Raw genomic sequence first — 18,157 nt, 5'->3', positions numbered from 1 at the left:
GATGGATACATGGATGAATGATGAGTGGGAAAAATGAATGGATGATGGATGGAAGAAAGGATGGATGAATAGATGTATGGATGATGAATGGATGAATTATGGATGCAGGAAACATAGATGGATAATGGATAGGTGGATGATGGGTGGAAGGAAGAGAGGATGGAGGAGTAGATGGGTGGATGGTGAATGATGGATACTGAGTAGATCTGTAGACAAATACATGGAAAATAATTTTTGCACAAGGACCCTTTAGTCCCAGGGCAGCTCACCATTGACCCGCAGGCCATACTGCAGCTCTGTGCGACCCGCCACATTGGATGCCACGCAGCGGTAGCTCCCAGCATCCGAAAGCCGGGCTCTCTCAATGAGGAGAACCCTCCCGTCAGCTGACACCGTGACTCCCTCCCGAGCAGAGACAGGCTGGCGGCCCTTGAACCAGGAGATGTCTGGGGGAGAGAAGAGAGATACTGGGGGTCCTGCCAGCCCTTCAGACTGTGCTGTGTGATGGGCACTGGATGAACAGCTGTTGAGAAGGAAGAGAGGAAAGTGCGAGGAACAGGGAGAAGGGCCTGCTGACGCCATCCTGTCTCCACAACCAGAGCGGTGCCTGGCACCGGCCAGCCTCACTAGGTGGGGCCTGGGGTGTGGCCTTCCATCACCAGGAGGGGTCTTACCTGGAGGGGGCACGCCGGAAGCCAGGCACTCCAAGGTCACTGAGGCATTTTCCAGCACTGCCTTGTTGGCCAGGACCGGCTCAATGTTGGGGGGCACTAGGGGAGACAGGGAGCGCCCTCGCTTGGTGGGTAGCTCAAATCTCAGCCATTCTGACGTCTCTCCCCAGCCTTCCTAAAAGGCCCTGGGTGACAAGAGCCCCCCAATGGCTCATGCCCTCTGACCAAGGAACCCCACTCCTGAACCACGCACAAGAATAAATCTTCATTGCAATTACACAAGGACCGCCCCAGCACCCCCCACAGGAACAGCCGACCCCAGTGGGAAGGCGGAACCCAGAGAGCCATGGAAAGTGGCAGGTGCAAGGACCTGCCCACATGTACAAGGATGTAAAGGAACCCCCAAAACAAGTAAGGCAGCAAAGGTAAATATGGTTGCGGACAAGGGTGTCCCGTAAAATCCCTCAGAAAACCACCCGTGGGGGCCACAGAGCAGACTTCCTTTTTTCTTTTTTAAAATGTGTTTGTATTGATCTCGGAGAGGAAGCGAGAGGGAGAGACAGACACATCAATGATGAGAGAGAATCATCTATTGGCTGTCTCCCGCATGGCCTCCACTGGAGATCAAGCCTGCAACCCAGGCATGTGCCCTGACCGGGAATGAACCCTGACCTCCTGGTTCATAGGCCGACACTCAACCACTGAGCCACCCAGGCCGAGTGAGCAGATGACTTTCTACTTCTAAAGTCAAGTACACGACTAGATTTTAAACCCCACCCCCTCCCTGACCCCCACAGCAGCCCGAGGGCCCTCAAAGGATCCCCCACCATCCGTCACCCGCGTCCTCACCCAAAACCTTGAGCACCGCATCCCTTCTGCTCTCGCCGGCCAAGTTAGTGGCGACACAGGTGTAGACGCCTTCGTCCCTCAGGTCCACCTTCTCAATCTGGGGCAGGGGGGGCAGAGGTGTGTCATGGGGAGGTGAGGGTGGGGGCACGGGGTCCAGAACCGGAAGTCACTCAGAACGGTGCTGGGACATGACCGGTGGCCAGGCTGCGCTGACCCCAGGAGCAGGAGAGGGGAGGCATGGGGACGAGTTTGGCTCTGGGTGCAGTTCTGAACCACACACTTAGACGCCAGGGAACCCCCCTGGTCTTGGGGACCCCCCCTTCTGCCCACTTCCTCCCTCTGACAGCTGAAGCTCTGGGACGTGGACTAGGTTAAAGGTGCCCCCCCCTTCAGTCCACTGAGAATTCCCAGCGGAATGGGTTCTTTGCGGGTCCTGCCCCCAGGCTCCCAGGGCCCCTAGGAAGTGGCTCCTCCTTCTATGCCAGGTGCCCCGCTAGCCCTAGGGCCCCCGCAATGTACCTGCAGGTTCCCCCCCGAGGCTGCCAGGGCCACCCCATCCTTCCACCAGCGGAGGCTTGGAGTAGGCACCCCAGTCCCTGCACACCGGAGGGTCACAGGCTGCAGGAAGGGGGCTGTGATGTTCTCACCGCCGACGATGACCACCGATGGGAGCTCTGGGCAGGGGGAGAGGCGGGGAGGACCCAGTCAGGGTCAGGAGGGCGTAGAGGTACCCAGCAGCCCCTTCGTGCCAGGGAATTAGGAGTGGCCTTGCAGAGCTGCCCGCTAGCCTCCCCTCACTCAAGCCCCTAGACACCTGGCTTTGGGGAAGAGTGCCAGACTGGACCCAGCATGGCAGGTCTTTCCTTCCTTTAAAAATTCTCCCATCCACCCATCCACCATCTACCCACCTACCCATCCACGCACCTACCCACCCACCCACCCATCCACCCACCCATCCACCCATCCATCCACCCCTCCACCCACCCACCATCTACCCACCCATCCATCCACCCACCCACCATCCACGCACCTACCCACCCACCCACCCATCCATCCACCCCTCCACCCACCCACCATCTACCCACCCATCCATCCACCCATCCACCCATCCATCCACCCACCTACCCATCCACCCACCTACCCATCCACCCACCCACCCACCCATCCATCCATCCACCCACCCACCCATCCATCCACCCACCCACCCATCCACCCACCCACTATCTACCCACCCACCCATCCATCCACCCACCTACCCATCCACCCATCCACCCACCCACCCACCCATCCATCCATCCACCCATCCACCCATCCATCATCTACCCACCTACCCACCCACCTATCCATCCACCCATCCACCCACCCATCCATCCACCCACCCACCCATCCACCCACCCACCCACCTACCCATCCACCCACCCACCCATCCATCCACCCACCCACCCATCCACCCATCCATCCATCCATCCATCCATCCATCCATCCACCCATCCATTCATCATTGAGCATCTACTCTGAGCCCGAAGTGTACTAGGCACAGGGACACAGCAAGGAATGGTGGCCACTGTGTTGTCCTCTCAGAGCTCCCAGAGCTGGGCTGGGAGATGGACAACAAAACAAGCACTCCCAATACAGTGAGTGGCGAGCGACAGCCAAGAGAGGGTGGGCAGTGTGGGTTAGCACCACAGTGAAATCAAGGAGGGCTTCTGGGAGGAAGGAGTATTTTAGGACAGACCTGAAAAATAAAGAGGTGCTGAGAGGCAAAGAAGGAGAATGTTCCAGGAACAGAAACAGCATGTTCAGGCACGGAGGTGAGAGAGCTGACGTATGTAAAGAGTTGAATGAAGTTCGTGGTGGTCAGTGGACAGAGAGGGAAGCCTGGGGAGAAAAGTGAGGCCTGAGGACTGGACAGGTGACGAGTGGGGTGGACAGCTCAGACCAGCCTCTCATGCCTCTTCTCTCTGGGGAGCTGGGAAGCACAGCCCAGGAGTGCTGTCTAGAGAAGACCAGCCCCCGGCCCCTCCCAGGTCCCCCAGGCCCGCCAGAGGCACGGATGGCCTCGGTCCAGGCTCCCCTCCACCGGCCTCGGCTGCCCGTGCGGCTCACCGTGCACAGACAGCTCCACCTCGGCCCCTGCGGTGCCGGCCTCGTTGGTGGCCTGGCAGGAGAAGAGGCCCGCGTGGCCCGGCCCCACGTGGTCGATGTGCAGCGTGGTCCCCTGGGCGGCCACCTGCACCCCCGCCAGCTCCTCGGCCGGGCGGCCATTCTGCAGCCATCTAAGGTGGGTGGGAAGGGCGACCCGACAGCCTGAGGCCAGGGGAGGAGGGCCAGCAGGACCGGCAGGAGGCCCCGCAGCATCTCCGCCTGCTCGCACATCTCTGGCCTTTTCCATGCCTCTGGGAAGGGGGTGTCTCCTGACCCCACGCACCTCCAAAGCATGCGCTCTCTGCCCACACCCCCAGCCCCAGCCCTGGCCTTCAACCCACCCACCCCCGCCACATACGCACTGGATAGTGGGCGCCGGGGAGCCTGAGGCCTGGCAGGGAATCTCCAGGGGCTGTCCCACGAGGGTGGTGACCTGGCCCAGGCCTTCAGCCACCAGCAGCTGTGGGGGCACTGCAGGCGGGAGCCCCACTGGGTGGTCAGCGCTGAGCAAAGCCCTGCCTAGAGCCCTCTAAGTGCCCTGTGCCCCGGAACAAGGCCCAAGCCACACCCCACCATTCCAGTTCCCCCATAAAGGGCCCCACCGCTGAGGCTTGTCCTGTTCGTTCAACGTCTGTCTCACCAGCGGACCCAGGGCTCAGGGGTCCCGCCTGCCTTGCTCCCCGCCTCATCTCCAGCCCCACCGGGCCAGCCCGAATCAGCCCCCCGAGATGTCTGTCCAGGGGAAGAAAGCAGGGGACGGCCCCTCCCCAGCCGTCCCCAGGACCACTGCCCACAACCCTGCATTGGGCCTCAGGGATTTCTAGGTGAACATCCATCCCACTGACCAGAGGCGGCTCCTAGGACGGGCTGCGGGCACTGGCACGTGGTGGGTGTGGGAGGAGGGGCCCACAGCCCGGTGGCTCACCCTGCACGTCCACGGCGTATTGCAGCACGGCCTCCCCCGCGGGGCTGCTGGCCACGCAGCTGTACAGGCCTCCGGACGCCTCCCCCAGGCTCTCCAGGCTCAGCAGGCCGCCGCCCGCCTCCAGCCACGTCCCGTTGCTCTCCGCCAGGGGCAGCCCCTCGTGGTACCAGGACAGGGTGGGGGGTGGGTAGCCTCTGGCCACGCACTCCAGGCCCAGGGGTCTCCCAGCCACGGCCTTCACTAGGTGCGGCCCATCGCTGGCGCCCTCGATGGTGGGCGGGACTAGGGAAGAGGCAGGGGCTGCTCAGGGACGGAGTTCCCCACCAGCCCTGGTGCAGCCCCCGCAGACCCCACATCACGGGACAAGCCTCCTCCCGGCCCAACCCTTTGCTCAGAAGTCAGCTCCTGCGGGGAGCCTGCCCCAGGCCCCTGGCCGGAAGCATCCCTCCCTCCTCTGCCCCTTGGTGGGTCCCCTCCCGACACGGCTTGCATCTGCTCCGACCCTGCTCCCCCTGTGGGCTCATCAGAAGCAGAACAATGGCTTGTCTGTGTGTCTCTGGGAACGGCACACAGTAGGGCTCGGTATCCACGGCACTCAAAGCCACGGGCTCCCCGGGCTTAAGGTCAAAGCCACTGTTCCTACAAGTGCCCCCTCTGGCCTGCGGGAGCAGACGGGACGACTGGGGCAGAGCCCAGCCCCGACGGCCGTGATGGCCAAGGAGGCCGCCAAGCCGGGGCTCCTCCCTTCCTCCTGGGGAAGGCCGCCGCGGTGCTGAGCCCACAGAGCCCTCGCAGGGGACACGGGGCGACGATGGCCTAGGATGTGCCTCTCAACCTTGTTTGGGTCACAAGCCCCTAGGAAAACGCACACACGCATTCCCCAGTCAATTCCCAGGAGGTGCTCAGATCCCAGAGTGAGGGTCCCCAGGCTGCATCTGGCTCACCCTCAAAGACCCCACACAGCCCAACGTTCCTTTGGGGTCCCAAGTGTCTGTATCTTTGGGGGCCAGAGCTCCTGAGCCGACTCCTCATTAGGGGCCAGGACGACTCACTGGCCTGCACCCCACCCTCCAAACCTCACCAGGCCCTGCCCGGCCTCACCCCGCCCATCTCCACACAGCTTTCCCGAGTTCTCTGCGGGGCCTCAGCTCCGGCAGGAAGCCTGCCCCACTGAGCCCTCCTGTGTGCCAAGCCCCTCGAGGCGGCCATCGCCGAGGTTAACCGTGCAAAGGGGGTTAACCGTGCAACCCCCAGGTGTGAACTGGGGGCCATCACATCCCCAGCCCCAGAGTCCACTGTGCTCATGGGTGGGTGGAGAGACGAGGGCCGGGTCCCTACGGCTGACAGAGGAGCTGATGCTGCGAGGGCCTGGGGTCTGGCTCAGTCCGTGGTTCACTCAGAGAAGTTAATTACTAGTAGAGGGTTCCCGTGTGGTTTCGTGAAAAGCCCTAAACCTTGAGAGGAAACCTGGGTCCTCCATGTGGCTCTGCCTGGGCCCCCAGACAGGCCCTCTGATCCTGGCCTCAGTTTCCTCGCCTGAAGGCGGGAAGGTAGACCGAGGTGACCCTTCTCTAGCCACTCCCTCGCTGACCTACGGAGACAGGAGGCCTTCGCAGCCCAGAGTCCCTCCCTCCGCGCGCCCGGCTGACCGCCGCTCGCGGCTGTCCCCTGGCCACTCACCGTACACCTCCAGCCTGGCGGCCTTCTCCGCGACGCCCACGGGGTTGCTGGCCTGGCAGGTGTAGATGCCCGCATCCGAGCCCTGGGCCCGCCCCAGCTGCAGCTGCCGGCCGCCCCGGGTGTAGACAGCCTCAGGGCTGGGGGGCAGCAGAGACCCGTCCTTAAACCAGGTGATGTCAGGAGCAGGCACGCCGCGGGCCTCACACAGGAGCCGAGCCGGGTGGCCCTCTATGACGGTCACCTCGCTTGTCTCATTGGAGCCCCAGATGGTGGGAGGTGCTGAGGACAACAGGAGGGGGGGTGTGACGTCACAGGGAGCCCCTGAGGCAGCTGGTGACCCCCCTCCCCGCCCGCACCCCCAAGTGGCTTGCACGTGCCCGTGTCCCAAGCACCGCACACGTCGCAGCTTCGGCTGCAGGACAGGGAGAGTGGGGAGACAGGAGAGGCAGTGCGGGACACGCTGACATGGAAAGCAGGAGATGGAGGAGGTGGAGTAGGCGGGGTGGGGGGCGCCCTTGGGGTCCTGAACCCCACTCTGCCTCTAACTGGCTGTATGACCAGGCAGGCCACTTCCCCTCGCTGGGCCTCAGCCTCCCCATCTGTAAAATGAGGGGCTGGACGCCATCAGGGGTTCCCACGGGCAGGACGCAGGCCAGGGTGAAGTAACACTGCCTCTCACAGTGGACCGGCCCCGCGCCCAGAGCTCCTTCCAGCTGATCACCCAAAGGAGAGGCTCCGGTGAGAGACTACACACCGGACCTTCTAGCACTTCCTACCAGGCCCTCCACCACGGAGAGCAGGCAGCTCAGCGCCCTCTGCAGGCAGCTGGCGCCCCAGCACTTCCAGGGCCTTCCTTTCCAGGCGTTGGGTTTTATAGCTTCCTCCCCAGAAGGCCAATGGGCCTGGTTTCCACTCACAGGTGAGGTAGGAAATGTCTTTCTAAGTAAATTCATTCCATGTAAAGGGACTTGATTTTTTAAAAAGTTAAAGGAACGATCACCCCGAATGGTATCAGGTGCAGGACAACTTGCAAGGCGGGATGGGACCATGGGGTTTGGGGAACGGTGGTCCAGATTCCCTGGCCCCTCCTCCCCAGCTTTACCGGCCTGGGGCGCGTCCCCCAGCCTCCCGGTTCTGCTCTCGCCCTTCCTCTGTGCAGTGGGCCCGAGGGGGGCCTGGCCAGCAGCCCAGGGAGGGGCCGGGCGGGCCGGGCAGGGGCTGGGCTCACAGTGGATTCTGAGCTGGAAGTCCTTGGCCTGCTGGCCGGCGGGGCTGAAGGCCACGCACTGGTACCGCCCCTCGTCGCCCAGGTGGCTGCTGGCGATTCGGAGCAGCTGGCCGTCCTCCAGGAGCTGGACGTGCGGGTCCCCGGGAAGGACAGGCCTGGAAAGGAGGTCAGGACAGTGCGACTCAGGTCGAGGCGCGAGCCGGGGCGGCCGCCTGGACGGCAAAGAGGCTGAGAGAGTCACAGTCGCCGGAAGGTGCCAACAGTCCCAGTGCCCGGCGCCGGCGATTAGACACAACGTGTCCGATCGGCAGTGCGCTTGGAGAAGTCAGCGCTGAGCCCGGCCACACCGTGGTGAACCCAGACCGTGTAAGTGGGAGGCGCCGGACACAAAGGCCCCGCGGGGTAGCCGCGTGGAACGAGCAGGAAATGCAGGTGCATCTGCAGACAGAGAGCGGGTGGGGGAGTGGCTGCCAGTGGGCGTGGGGTCTCCTTGGGGAGACGGAATGTTCTAGAACTAGACAGAGTGATGCTTGTGCAACACCGTGGATGTGCCAGATGCCACTGAACTGTGGGCATTAGGTGGGTGATTTCAGGTTATGTGGATCCCTCCCCCCCCCCCCCCCCACCCCAAAAAAAATTTAAAAAAAAAAAAAAGGAAGGCTGAGTGATGATGAGAAAACCCTTCTGGGTGAGAGTGGGGTCTCACCTGGGTGACCCAGGCTGGGGTGGGAGGTGCCCTGGGCCCTGGTGGCATGTGCGATGCCTGTCAAGCCCCCCCAGAATTCAACCTCCCCAGAGCCCCCTATACACCCGGCCCAGGCATGGGCACCACCCCCGGGCTGTCCGCTAGGCAGGCCACTCACTGCCTGTCCTTGGTCCATTCCACCTGGGGCGTAGGGACCCCCGAGGTCCGGCACTCCAGCTCCACCTGGGCACCAGCCAGGCCCAGCACCTCCTGGGCAGCCCCAGCTCCAAGCACAGAAGGTGGGACTGAGGACAAGAAGGGAAGGGGGTGCAACGGCTCAAACCTGCAGCCCTGCCCACCGCAGGCCCTTGCCAGGCAGGTCCCCCTCCTGGTGCGCCCTTCCCTTCCACATCCTGCCTGGGAGGCTGCCCCAAAGCCCCTGCTGGACCGGGCCCCACACTGTGCTCCCCGCACAGCCTGCACTCCTCACGTGACACAACAGCGGCTGCTTGGCTAATCGTGTGACTGTCGAATGTCCGCCGAGAGCTGTGAGGAGCTGGGCCTGGTGTGGGCCCCTCTGTGCCCCTGCTCTCAGCACACACAGCGTCCCCTTCCCCATCCCCACCCCGCGCCCGCCTCAAAGGGGAGGGGCTGCGGCCAGACACACTGGGCGCCGTGGGGCTCCGGCCTCACTCACTGAGCACGAGAAGCTCGAAGTCCCGCTGCGCGGTGCCCGCCTGGTTCTCCGCCCGGCAGGAGTAGAGGCCGGAATCGCCCGCCTGGATCCTGGGGAGGTGGAGGGCCCGGGCCTCGCTCAGGAGGCGGTGGCTGCCCCCCTCGGGGATCTGGGCAGAGAGGTCAGAGGGAGCTGGTGACGGGGTCTGGTACCCCGTCATTAGCTATAAGGGAACTCAGGTCCACGGAGCTGGTTGGTGACGGGAACCTGGGGCTTCTAACTCCTAGAAGAGTGCCGTGCCCTCGCCACCATGCAGCCCTCCAGGCTTCCCTGTGAGACCTCAGTCCTCCCCTGCCCTGAGCCCCAGGGCATCCCTACAGAAACCTGTCACATCTCCCTGCCATGACTTGGCACAACCCCACCCTCACCTGGCCGCCCCGGGGGACACCCACCAGCTGCCCGTCCTTGAACCACGCGATCTCAGGGGCTGGGAAGCCGCTGGCGTCACACTCCAGCGTCAGGGACTGCCCGGCCATGCCTGACACGTTGGCCCTGCGTCCGTCTTCCCGGATGCTGGGGGGCACTGGGCACAAGGAGAGGTAGAGGAGCCTCCCTCCCCGGAGCCGCAGCTGCCTGACCGGCAGCCCCAGAGTCTGGGGTCCCCGGCCGTGCCCAGCCAGGGGCGCCCCTCTCGGACACTCAGCTTTGCAAGATGCCGGAGGCCCGACCCATCCAGCTCTACACTCCACCCATCGTCATGGTCACCTGCGAGGGCCCCCAGACGGAGTCTCCTGGGTGTGTCTTTGTGACCAACTTCCAGGCAAGTCCTCACAGGGCGAGCTGGGGTGCTGGTCACAGGGGGGCCGAAGGCGGCCCATGAGGAGCCATTAAAACTGCCCCCCACCCCTCCAGGATGGGCACGTGGAGGGCAAGGGCCCCTATCACCTGGGTGGGGTGGGGTGAGCCTCGGGCCCCTTTAGCGGGTCTCAGTGGGGCGGCCGGCGGTGCTCGCCGTAAGTGAAGTCACCCACTAGACCATTCACTGATGGAGCTCGGGGCTCGCCCCCTCACACTCCGGTGTGGGGGTCTCTCGGGGGAAGGGGTGCCCCTGCCGCTCTCCCGCTCTCCCCTCGCCCTCAAGCGCCCCCCACCCCCAGGCACCTGCGGTGAGCTCTGTCCCAGCGGAGGTGGGTGCCAGCCGCCCCGCGCGGGGGCCATGCTCACCGAGGACCACCAGCTTGGCTCTCCGGGACGCGGAGCCCGCCGCGTTGGTGGCCTGGCACTCGTAGTCTCCGCCGTCGCTGGGAGAGACCGAGGCCAGGAACAGGGCGCCTCCGTCCAGCAGCGCCAGGCCCGGCCGGCCGCGCAGGGGCTCCGAGGACGGGCCCTTCCGCCACGTGACCTGCGGCGTCGGTGTCCCTGGCGGGGGGCGGGGAATCGCGGCATGAACGCCTGCCTCTCCCCCTCCACACGCCGCTACCCTCCCCACCCAAAGCTGCAAGGCCACGGTCTCCATGGCTGAGAGCCCCTGGTCCCCCTCAGCGCCCCGCCTCGCCTGGAACGCACCCTGCCCTGCCCTGCGGTTCCCGCTTTGCCATCACCTCCACTTCCTCAGGGACGTCGGTCCACTGGCTCAGGTTTTTTCTCTATTGCCTGTCTCCCCGACATGGGCCGGGCCTTTGCTTTGTTCCCTGCTGCTCCCCCAGCGGCCAGCCCGGTGCCTGGCACACAGTAGGTGCTGTGGAGGAGGGGGAGCCTATCGGGGCCGCTCCCCCAAACTCACAGGTCAGCATCCTGGGCACCTCGGTCCCCCCAATCCTCCTCCGCCACCACTGGTCAGCGGGGCTCGCCATCACTGCTGACACTGATCACCATCAACAGCTGCACTTCACCTGCCAGCTGCCTGGCAGCGGGGCGCCCTGGCAGACACACCCCCTCGGCCTCCCTCACTCTTAGAGGAAGGGCCATCGGAGGGGGGGTGGGCGGGGGGGGGCAGGATCAAGCTGTGACACATTCCAGGCGCCCTCAGTGTCACCTGTCAGGAGCACCCCTGCCCCCCTCCACTCTGCATAGGCAGCTCCCCCTGAACGCGAGAGACCCTGCCTGCTGCCTGTGAGGCAGAGGGGGGCCACAGCGCCCCCTGCACACCTTCGGGCGGGCTAACCCCACCCCGGGGTCTGTTTCCTCGTGGGGTCTCTGTGGTTTCCTGTCAGAGGGTCCCACGGCTCGGGGCCTGCTCCCCTACCGTGGGGTCATGTGCACGAACATACGCAGCACAACACACGCCACTCCATACACCACACACCACACACACACACACACACCACACCCCGCTCAGCACCTTCAGCTTCTCTGACAGCCCCCCCTCCCCTCCCCCCTGCTGCCTGGAGGGACACTGGGCTCTGAACCCTGGAACTTTCCCTCCATTAATTAAGACACTTATTTTTATTTTTTATTCCAGCCGTACGGAGGCTAGAGGATCCACTGGGCGCACAGAAAGGCAGCCCTCCCAGCTGGCGGCAGGGAGGTTCGAGGGGGGAGGGGAGGGTGGGGAGGAAGTGCCCAAACTGGAGCTTTAATGCAAAAATAAAACAGAAAGTCTAACCTGCCAGAGCTCTAACACTTACTGCACTGCGGGGCGAGGACGCCAGGGCACTCGGAGCTGCCCCCCACCTCCCCGCTCCCCCTTTACAGGGGCCAGCATCCCCATCCACCCAAGGAGGCCGCGAAGGTGCCACCCACCGCCGGGACCAGGGCTCCCTTAGCCTCTGAGCCCTCCAGCCCCGTCACGCGGCTGGTGATGCCGGAGGGGCGGTGCCGGCCAGGGCCAGCAGTGTTTACCAGAGGGGCTTCCGCTGTGCTGATGCGGCTGAGGTCCAGCCCAGAGGCCAGGACCCCGGCTGTGGGGAGGCACCAAGCACAGGAAGCTGGGCTGGGAGGGCGGGTCCCACGGGTCCCACCTACAGAGAGCACAGAGCGGCTGCTTGCTATTACCAGAGACCGACACGAGGTGGCGCCATGGTCAAGGGCAGGGCCACTGGGTCCCTGCAGGTGGGCAGCTCTGCAGACAGGACCCCACCGTGCCCACCGGGTGCCTGCCTCCCACCGGCCTGCCCCTCAGTCCTGGTCCAGAGACGTCCCTGGCCCGTGTGGTTCGAGGAAGCAGAGCTGAGACCAGAACCAGCCCCGGCTCCCGCCAGGCTTCAGTAAGCTGCCACTTGCCCCGGGGACACCCCGACCCCAGCCTTCCTGAGAGCGCCATCCATGCACAGGGCCCACAGTGTGTCCTCTCACGGGTCCCAGAAGGGCCCACAGCCAAGAGAAGCAACTCGGCGGGCGCGGATCTGCCCGCGCGGCAGGGTAAGGCCTCCCTTCACCCCCATTCCTTTACTCCACGCTTTCCCTTGGGCCCCTCTCTGTGCCAGGCACGGTGCCGGGACCTGAAACTCAGGCTGCCTCCCGGGCCCTCCCAGCAGCAGCCCTGCGTGGAGGGGCTGGCTGGCCCCACTCTACAGACGAGGAAGCCGAGGCTCAGGAGGGAGGTGTCCACTGCCCCAGCTCACAGCCGGGATGGTTAACGCGGGCAGGTGGCCACAGAGGCGGCGTCACCTCCCACACAGCTGTCACCTCCCACACAGCTGCCACCCCAGAGGGGCCTCGGGGGGCTGGTTTGCTCAGGACTGTGAGTCCATCCTCTGGGAGGAGGTCTGGGGCCTGGGGAGAGGCGGGCCACCGAGCCCCGACCCACCAGGACCTAGGGCTTCCTCAGGCCCAGCTGTTACAATCCCGGGTGCAGAGGGGCCGGGGCTTAACGGGGCCCTGGGGCTGGGGTCACACCACACCCACCTCGTGAGCACCTTCTGGCTGGGTGACCTTGCCTGTGACCATCCCCCCTCTAGGCCTGGACTCCCCTCATAAAAACGAGCGAATGCCAACCCCATCCTATCGGGTGTGGCGGGGATGAAGTGCCCGGCATGGCCCCGGCTTGAAGTGAGGATGCCATGCCCACCATCACCCCTGGCACTGCCCACAGGGTGTGACCCAGGGCACTGGAGCGGGAGGGAAGCCCCGCCCAGCAGGCCCACCTGCCCCAGCCTCACCTCTGGCCGGGCACGGCAGGCTGGCGTTCTCTCCTGCCACTCTCTCCAGCAGCCCGTGGGTCTCGTCGGCTCCCCAGTGCGGCGGCTCTGGTGGGAGGTGATGTGGCCACACTCACTCCCCTGGCCCAAAGCTTGGTCCAGGGCCATTGGGGAGGGCGCCCCCCTCCAGAGCCCTGGCCGGACATAAGGGGGTGCGAGCCCTGTGCGGCAGCCCTCAGCCTCAGGGGGAGTGAGTCAGGGCCGTGGTGCTGGCTGGCCCCCCACAGGGGGCCCACGGAGAAGCCACCAGGGCCACGCAGGGCCCCGAGGGCTGGAGAGGCTGGGCTTCCCCTCCGGCTGCGCTTTCCGGGTTTGTTTTAAATCCACAGCAGAGGGAATGGAGCGCCGCCCGCCCAGATCTTTCCACGCACCAGGTGCGCTGCACACAGTCCCTCGCTGACCCCTCACATGTTATCAAACCCATTTTACAGGTGAGAAAACTGAGGGTCAGCGAGTGCAAATGACTGGCCTACAGCTGTCCAGCTGGTAAGTGGAGGGGGCTGGACTGGGGCCCAGGCCCTGCTCGTCAAGCACTTCCCCAGCGGACAGAGTTCCCACAGGGCTGACAACGGCTCTACAGCGCCTCGGGCCTGGGGAGGGAGGAAGGAGGGGCCAAGCAGGCCCTGAGCCCAGGGGAGCAGGCAAGCACCTCGGAAGGCCAGGCTGCGGTTGGGAAGGTGGGGAGTGGGGAGATGTGGGGTTCAGGGACTCACCCAGCACCCTGAGCTCCAGCTCCCAGGCGTCCACCCCGGCGCTGTTGGCGGCCTCGCAGCGGTACGTGCCGGCGTCAGAAGGTCGGATGGCTGCAAAATGGACGGAGCCCTCGGGCCCCCCGCCCCGCAGGGCCTCCCCATCCTTGGACCAGTTCAGCCTGGGCTCCGGGGTGCCCTCAGCCACACAGTTCAGGTCCACAGCTTCACCCGCCAGGACCTTCAGGACCCGCGGGCCTGGCTGCACCTGAGGGGGGACTGACAGGGACATGGGGAGGGGTTCAAGGCAGGGGCCCTGGGGGGGGAGTCACAGAGGCCAGATCCATGGAGAGGACTCCCCCAACCCCTTCTACCCTCCCCACCCCCGCTTCAACGATCCCCGCTCCTCACTCCCCCGACCCCCACCCCTCCCTCAGCCCCACCCCAGACCCAAGTGCAGCCAACATCATTCGAAAACCAACAGCTGGGAAATTCGGGGTGCCCCCCCAGAATGTATACACACTTAGCAGCAGAGAGCTCAACTGATGCCTCTTTGTTTTCAGATCTAACCCACTGGAATGAATAATCATTCAAAGTGTGTATACCTTTTTGGGGGACACCCTGCATAGTAGTGCAGGATGGGGAAACTGAGGCCGGGGCAGAGGGACTGACTCTGGTGGACGGCAAGGTTGGGAGGCAGCACACACAAAGGGGAAGGTTCACACCCCAGCTCTGTCCTCGCAGCCACAGGACCCTGCACGGCTGGGCCGGAGCCTCCGTGCCCCTCAGCACAGCTGCCCGGGATCGGAACAGCGGCTCGTCCCGGCCTGGCCTGGCGGGTCACTCCCATCGCTCATCTCCATCCCTCCTGCCCTGAGCTCAGGGGCTGCAGGGGCTCCCCTCCTTCCCAGGAGTGTTTTCAGGGGCAACCCCACCCTCCCTCTCCCGTGGGCCTTCCCAGGGGCAGGAAAGCCACTCGCGCCTGCAGTCACCCACACCCTCAGCGGGAGCGGTCCCAGCCCCGGGTCTGTGTGACCAGGAGCCCAGCAGCCTCCTGGGGGTTTGGACCAGGAAAACACTTGGACTCCACGGGCCCTGCTCCGGGTGCTGAGCGGAGCCTGGGCCTGTGTTCTGGGCCCTTGGGGGGAGGTCAGGGACACCCACTGCGTTCCCAGCTTTGGAGGGAGAGCCCGAGAAAGGGCCGTTCCATGGGAACCTGGCCGCTGGGCACAGATCAGCCCTGGGCCCGGGGCACCGGGGCACGTGCCCGTCCACGCCGCCCCACACTTGCTGAAAACAATTACAGCTTCCACTCTGCTGAGCGCCTGATGTCATCGGTACCCCTCTGACATCCACGGGACAAGCATTTTACAGAAGGGAAAACTAAGGCTCAGAGAGGCCACGCGGCCGGCTTTCGGTCACACAGCTAGGGGGTGGCAGAGTCAGAATTCAACCCAGCCCTGCTCATCGCCCTGCTCATCACCCTGCCCCCTGCTGCGTGCCTCTCTCATGGGCTGGAAAACCTCGGCCCTTCTCTCTGAGCCTCAGCCTGACCACCTGTAAAATGGGCAGTTCGCTTAGGTCAGGGGTCGGCTTTTTCTGCTGAGGGCCAGTCAATACTTTAGGCTTTGCAGACCAGATGGTCTGTCTCAACTACTCAGCTCCGCCGTGACGGCGCCAAGAGCAGCCGCAGACCAGAAGTAAAGGAACTGCAGGCTGTGCACCCATAACACGTGTATCTATGGACTGACACTGGACTTTCACATGGTGTCCACACGTCACAGAACAGCGTCCTTCCCCCACGCGTTTCCAAATGGAGACACCCTTCTCCGCTCGTGGCCAGATGCACACAGGCCGGCTGGGCATGGCCCGGGCGCGGCCCGAGGGCTTTGGTTGGCTGACCCCCCTGATTCCTGGGGGCTCTTGGAGATGACAAGCTCCTGGCCTCTTTGGTGGAGTGACTCCACTGCTGATTTCTGTGAAGGGGACCCAGGCCCCCCAATGGGCTGGGACCAGAACCCTCTGTGGGTCCCTCCCCAAGTCCCCACTGCTGGGCCCTGCCCCCGGTGCTCAGCAACCAAGGGTACAGGAGAGGGGGTGAAGGGTACAGGAGAGGGGGTGAAGGATACAGGAGAGGGGGTGAAGGGTACAGGAGAGGGGGTGAAGGATACAGGAGAGGGGGTGAAGGGTACAGGAGAGGGGGTGGAAGGAGACGTGGCTTGAGACGGGCAGGAAGTAGGGGTGATGGGGAGTCTGGAGGATGCCTGAGGAGGTGACAGAGCTGGCACATGGAGCTGGGGGGGGGCACTGAGCAGGCCTGAGACAGTCAGGGCAGACAATGGGCATGACCGGAGCCACCAGCCCGGGCCTACCTTGCACCCCGAGGACGTAGTGCCGCGCAGCAGACCCTGCGGGGTTACTGGCTCTGCACTGGTACAGACCGCTGTCCCCGACCTGGGCCTGGGCCAGACGCAGGGAGCCCGACGGGAGAAGGCGATGCCTGCAGGAGTGAGGGCACCGGTGAGACCCCAGCCGACCTCGGGCCTCCAGACCCAACTCATACCAGCCCCCGCCCCAGGAAGCCTGCGGAGGAAAGCGTCCTAGCGCCCACCTTCCCTGCTCCCCCGCCCACCTCCACTTCCCTGAGCCGCCAGCCAAGGCCAGGTCTCACCCACCCGGTGAAACCGAGCACGGAATTAGGAGCCTGCCAGCTTGGGTTCAAGTGCAAACTCTGAACCTTTCCTAGCTGGATGAAGAAAGGCCCTTTACCTCTTGGAGCCTCCATTTCCTCATCTGTAAAATGGGCAGCTAAGAGGGACTGCGGCTGGGGAACCGACCCTGCGTTGGCTCGACCCCGGGCCCGGCACCGGCTCGCTGCTGGACCCCCGCTGACTCCCCCTCCTCTCACACACACACACACACACACACACATGCCATCCCTCGACCCTTCCCCGAGTGGGGGCGAGGGGTGGGGGGATGGGGCTGCATTTGGAGGCCCTTCCCACGCTTTGGGGGAGAATCTGCTGGCCCGGAGGCCTCTGTGTCGAAGTGCCGGGTGCCCCGCAGGGTTCTACTGCCCGGCGCTGTGCTGGGCTCTTAGGAGGAAACTGAGGCCCCGTCTCTGCCCTCCCCCATCCCGCCCCCCTTGCTGAAGCCGCCTAGTCCCATCCCACAGGGATCCGGGACCCCCAGCCAGGCTCGTGCAGCTGGGCTGGACCCCAGGGGCCCCTGCAGACATGATGTCACCACCCATATGTGCTGGCTCCTCGAGGCCCCTGCCCCCATGAACAGAGAGGGCAGCTGTGGCCACTGGCCCCGGCTGGCCCCGAATGCAAGTGGCCAGCAAGGGGGTGGGGACGCCACGGGCCGACGCCCCAGCCTGTGCTCACCAGGCTACAGCTGGGCTCTAGAGCCCGGCATTTCTGGTCCCCACTCCCACTTCCCAGTTTTCTCCCCTGCAAAATGGGGGTGACAGTCACCCCCACCCCCCAGGCAGCTGCAAGCAAAGTGCTGGGCGTGCGCTTGTCCAACAGGCCGCTGCCGCTGCCGCTCACTCTCTGGACGGCCTTGGGCTGCTAGCTTTGCCCTGCTGGGCCCGTCTCCCCATCCGTAAGCGAGGCAATAGCCCCGTCCGGCCACCCCCTCCTCCGGCGTGTCCGGGGCACCCAGCCGGCACTTGGGACAAGTCCTCCGAGGACACTGTACATGGTCCGTTGGGTGGTGGTCTCGAGATTCCCGGCACTGGACCGGGCCACCCTGTCCTGCCAGGGCTCGCTCTGTGGGGTCGGGCAGTCACCTAACCTCTCGGTGCCTCAGTTGCCTCCTTTTGGACAAGAGACAGCAGCAGTGTTCATATCCCACACAGACTTGTCCAGACAACGAATGACCTAATTCACGGCCCCGCGCCTGGAACAGAATAGGACTCCACAAAGGTCAGCTGTTACCACGGTGACAACAGTGCGTCCAGAAACAATCCACGGTGCAGTTTCATATCGTTTAAAACACATAATGGCATCGTGCGTGTGTGTGTGTGTGTGTGTGTGTGTGTGTGTGTGTGTGTGTGTAGGGCTCATCCACTCACTGTTCACTGTTACATAGTATTCCCCTGTGTGATCGCCACCGTTGCTTAATTTATTTCCCTTTGGGTGGGCGTTTAAACACTTACATATTTTTCTTTCCTTCCTTCTTCCTTTCCCTCCCTTCTTTCCTCCTCTTGCTCTTTTACCACCAGAGCTCTCTGCACCGAGCTGTCTGGTGTCCCCCACGCACGGAGCCGTCTGGTGTCCCCCACGCACTGAGCCATCTGGTATCCCCCACACACTGAGCTGTCTGGTGTCCCCCACGCACAGAGCCATCTGGTATCCCCCACGCACTGAGCCGTCTGGTGTCCCCCACGCACTGAGCCGTCTGGTGTCCCCCACGCACGGAGCCGTCTGGTGTCCCCCACGCACGGAGCCGTCTGGTGTCCCC

General features: G+C 64.3%; 1 protein-coding gene across 1 annotated transcript in view; it reads right to left on the bottom strand.

The window, feature by feature from the left end:
* The window catches only part of HMCN2 (hemicentin 2), a 137,360-nt gene that overhangs the window by 58,299 nt on the left and 60,904 nt on the right, over positions 1 to 18,157 (bottom strand). The window contains 16 exon segments of the mRNA XM_054727277.1: positions 270 to 446; positions 675 to 770; positions 1,521 to 1,617; positions 2,040 to 2,194; positions 3,627 to 3,796; positions 4,028 to 4,136; positions 4,591 to 4,872; positions 6,271 to 6,549; positions 7,499 to 7,653; positions 8,362 to 8,488; positions 8,881 to 9,028; positions 9,312 to 9,442; positions 10,084 to 10,278; positions 12,960 to 13,046; positions 13,712 to 13,966; positions 16,060 to 16,187. Of these exon segments, the coding sequence (XP_054583252.1) occupies positions 270 to 446; positions 675 to 770; positions 1,521 to 1,617; positions 2,040 to 2,194; positions 3,627 to 3,796; positions 4,028 to 4,136; positions 4,591 to 4,872; positions 6,271 to 6,549; positions 7,499 to 7,653; positions 8,362 to 8,488; positions 8,881 to 9,028; positions 9,312 to 9,442; positions 10,084 to 10,278; positions 12,960 to 13,046; positions 13,712 to 13,966; positions 16,060 to 16,187 (2,591 nt within the window).

This window comes from Eptesicus fuscus, chromosome 15, assembly GCF_027574615.1.
Source record: "Eptesicus fuscus isolate TK198812 chromosome 15, DD_ASM_mEF_20220401, whole genome shotgun sequence".
NCBI classification, from domain to species: domain Eukaryota; kingdom Metazoa; phylum Chordata; class Mammalia; order Chiroptera; family Vespertilionidae; genus Eptesicus; species Eptesicus fuscus.
The sequence above is the reverse complement of the archived record's forward strand: the minus strand, read 5'-3'. Positions and strand labels throughout refer to the sequence as shown.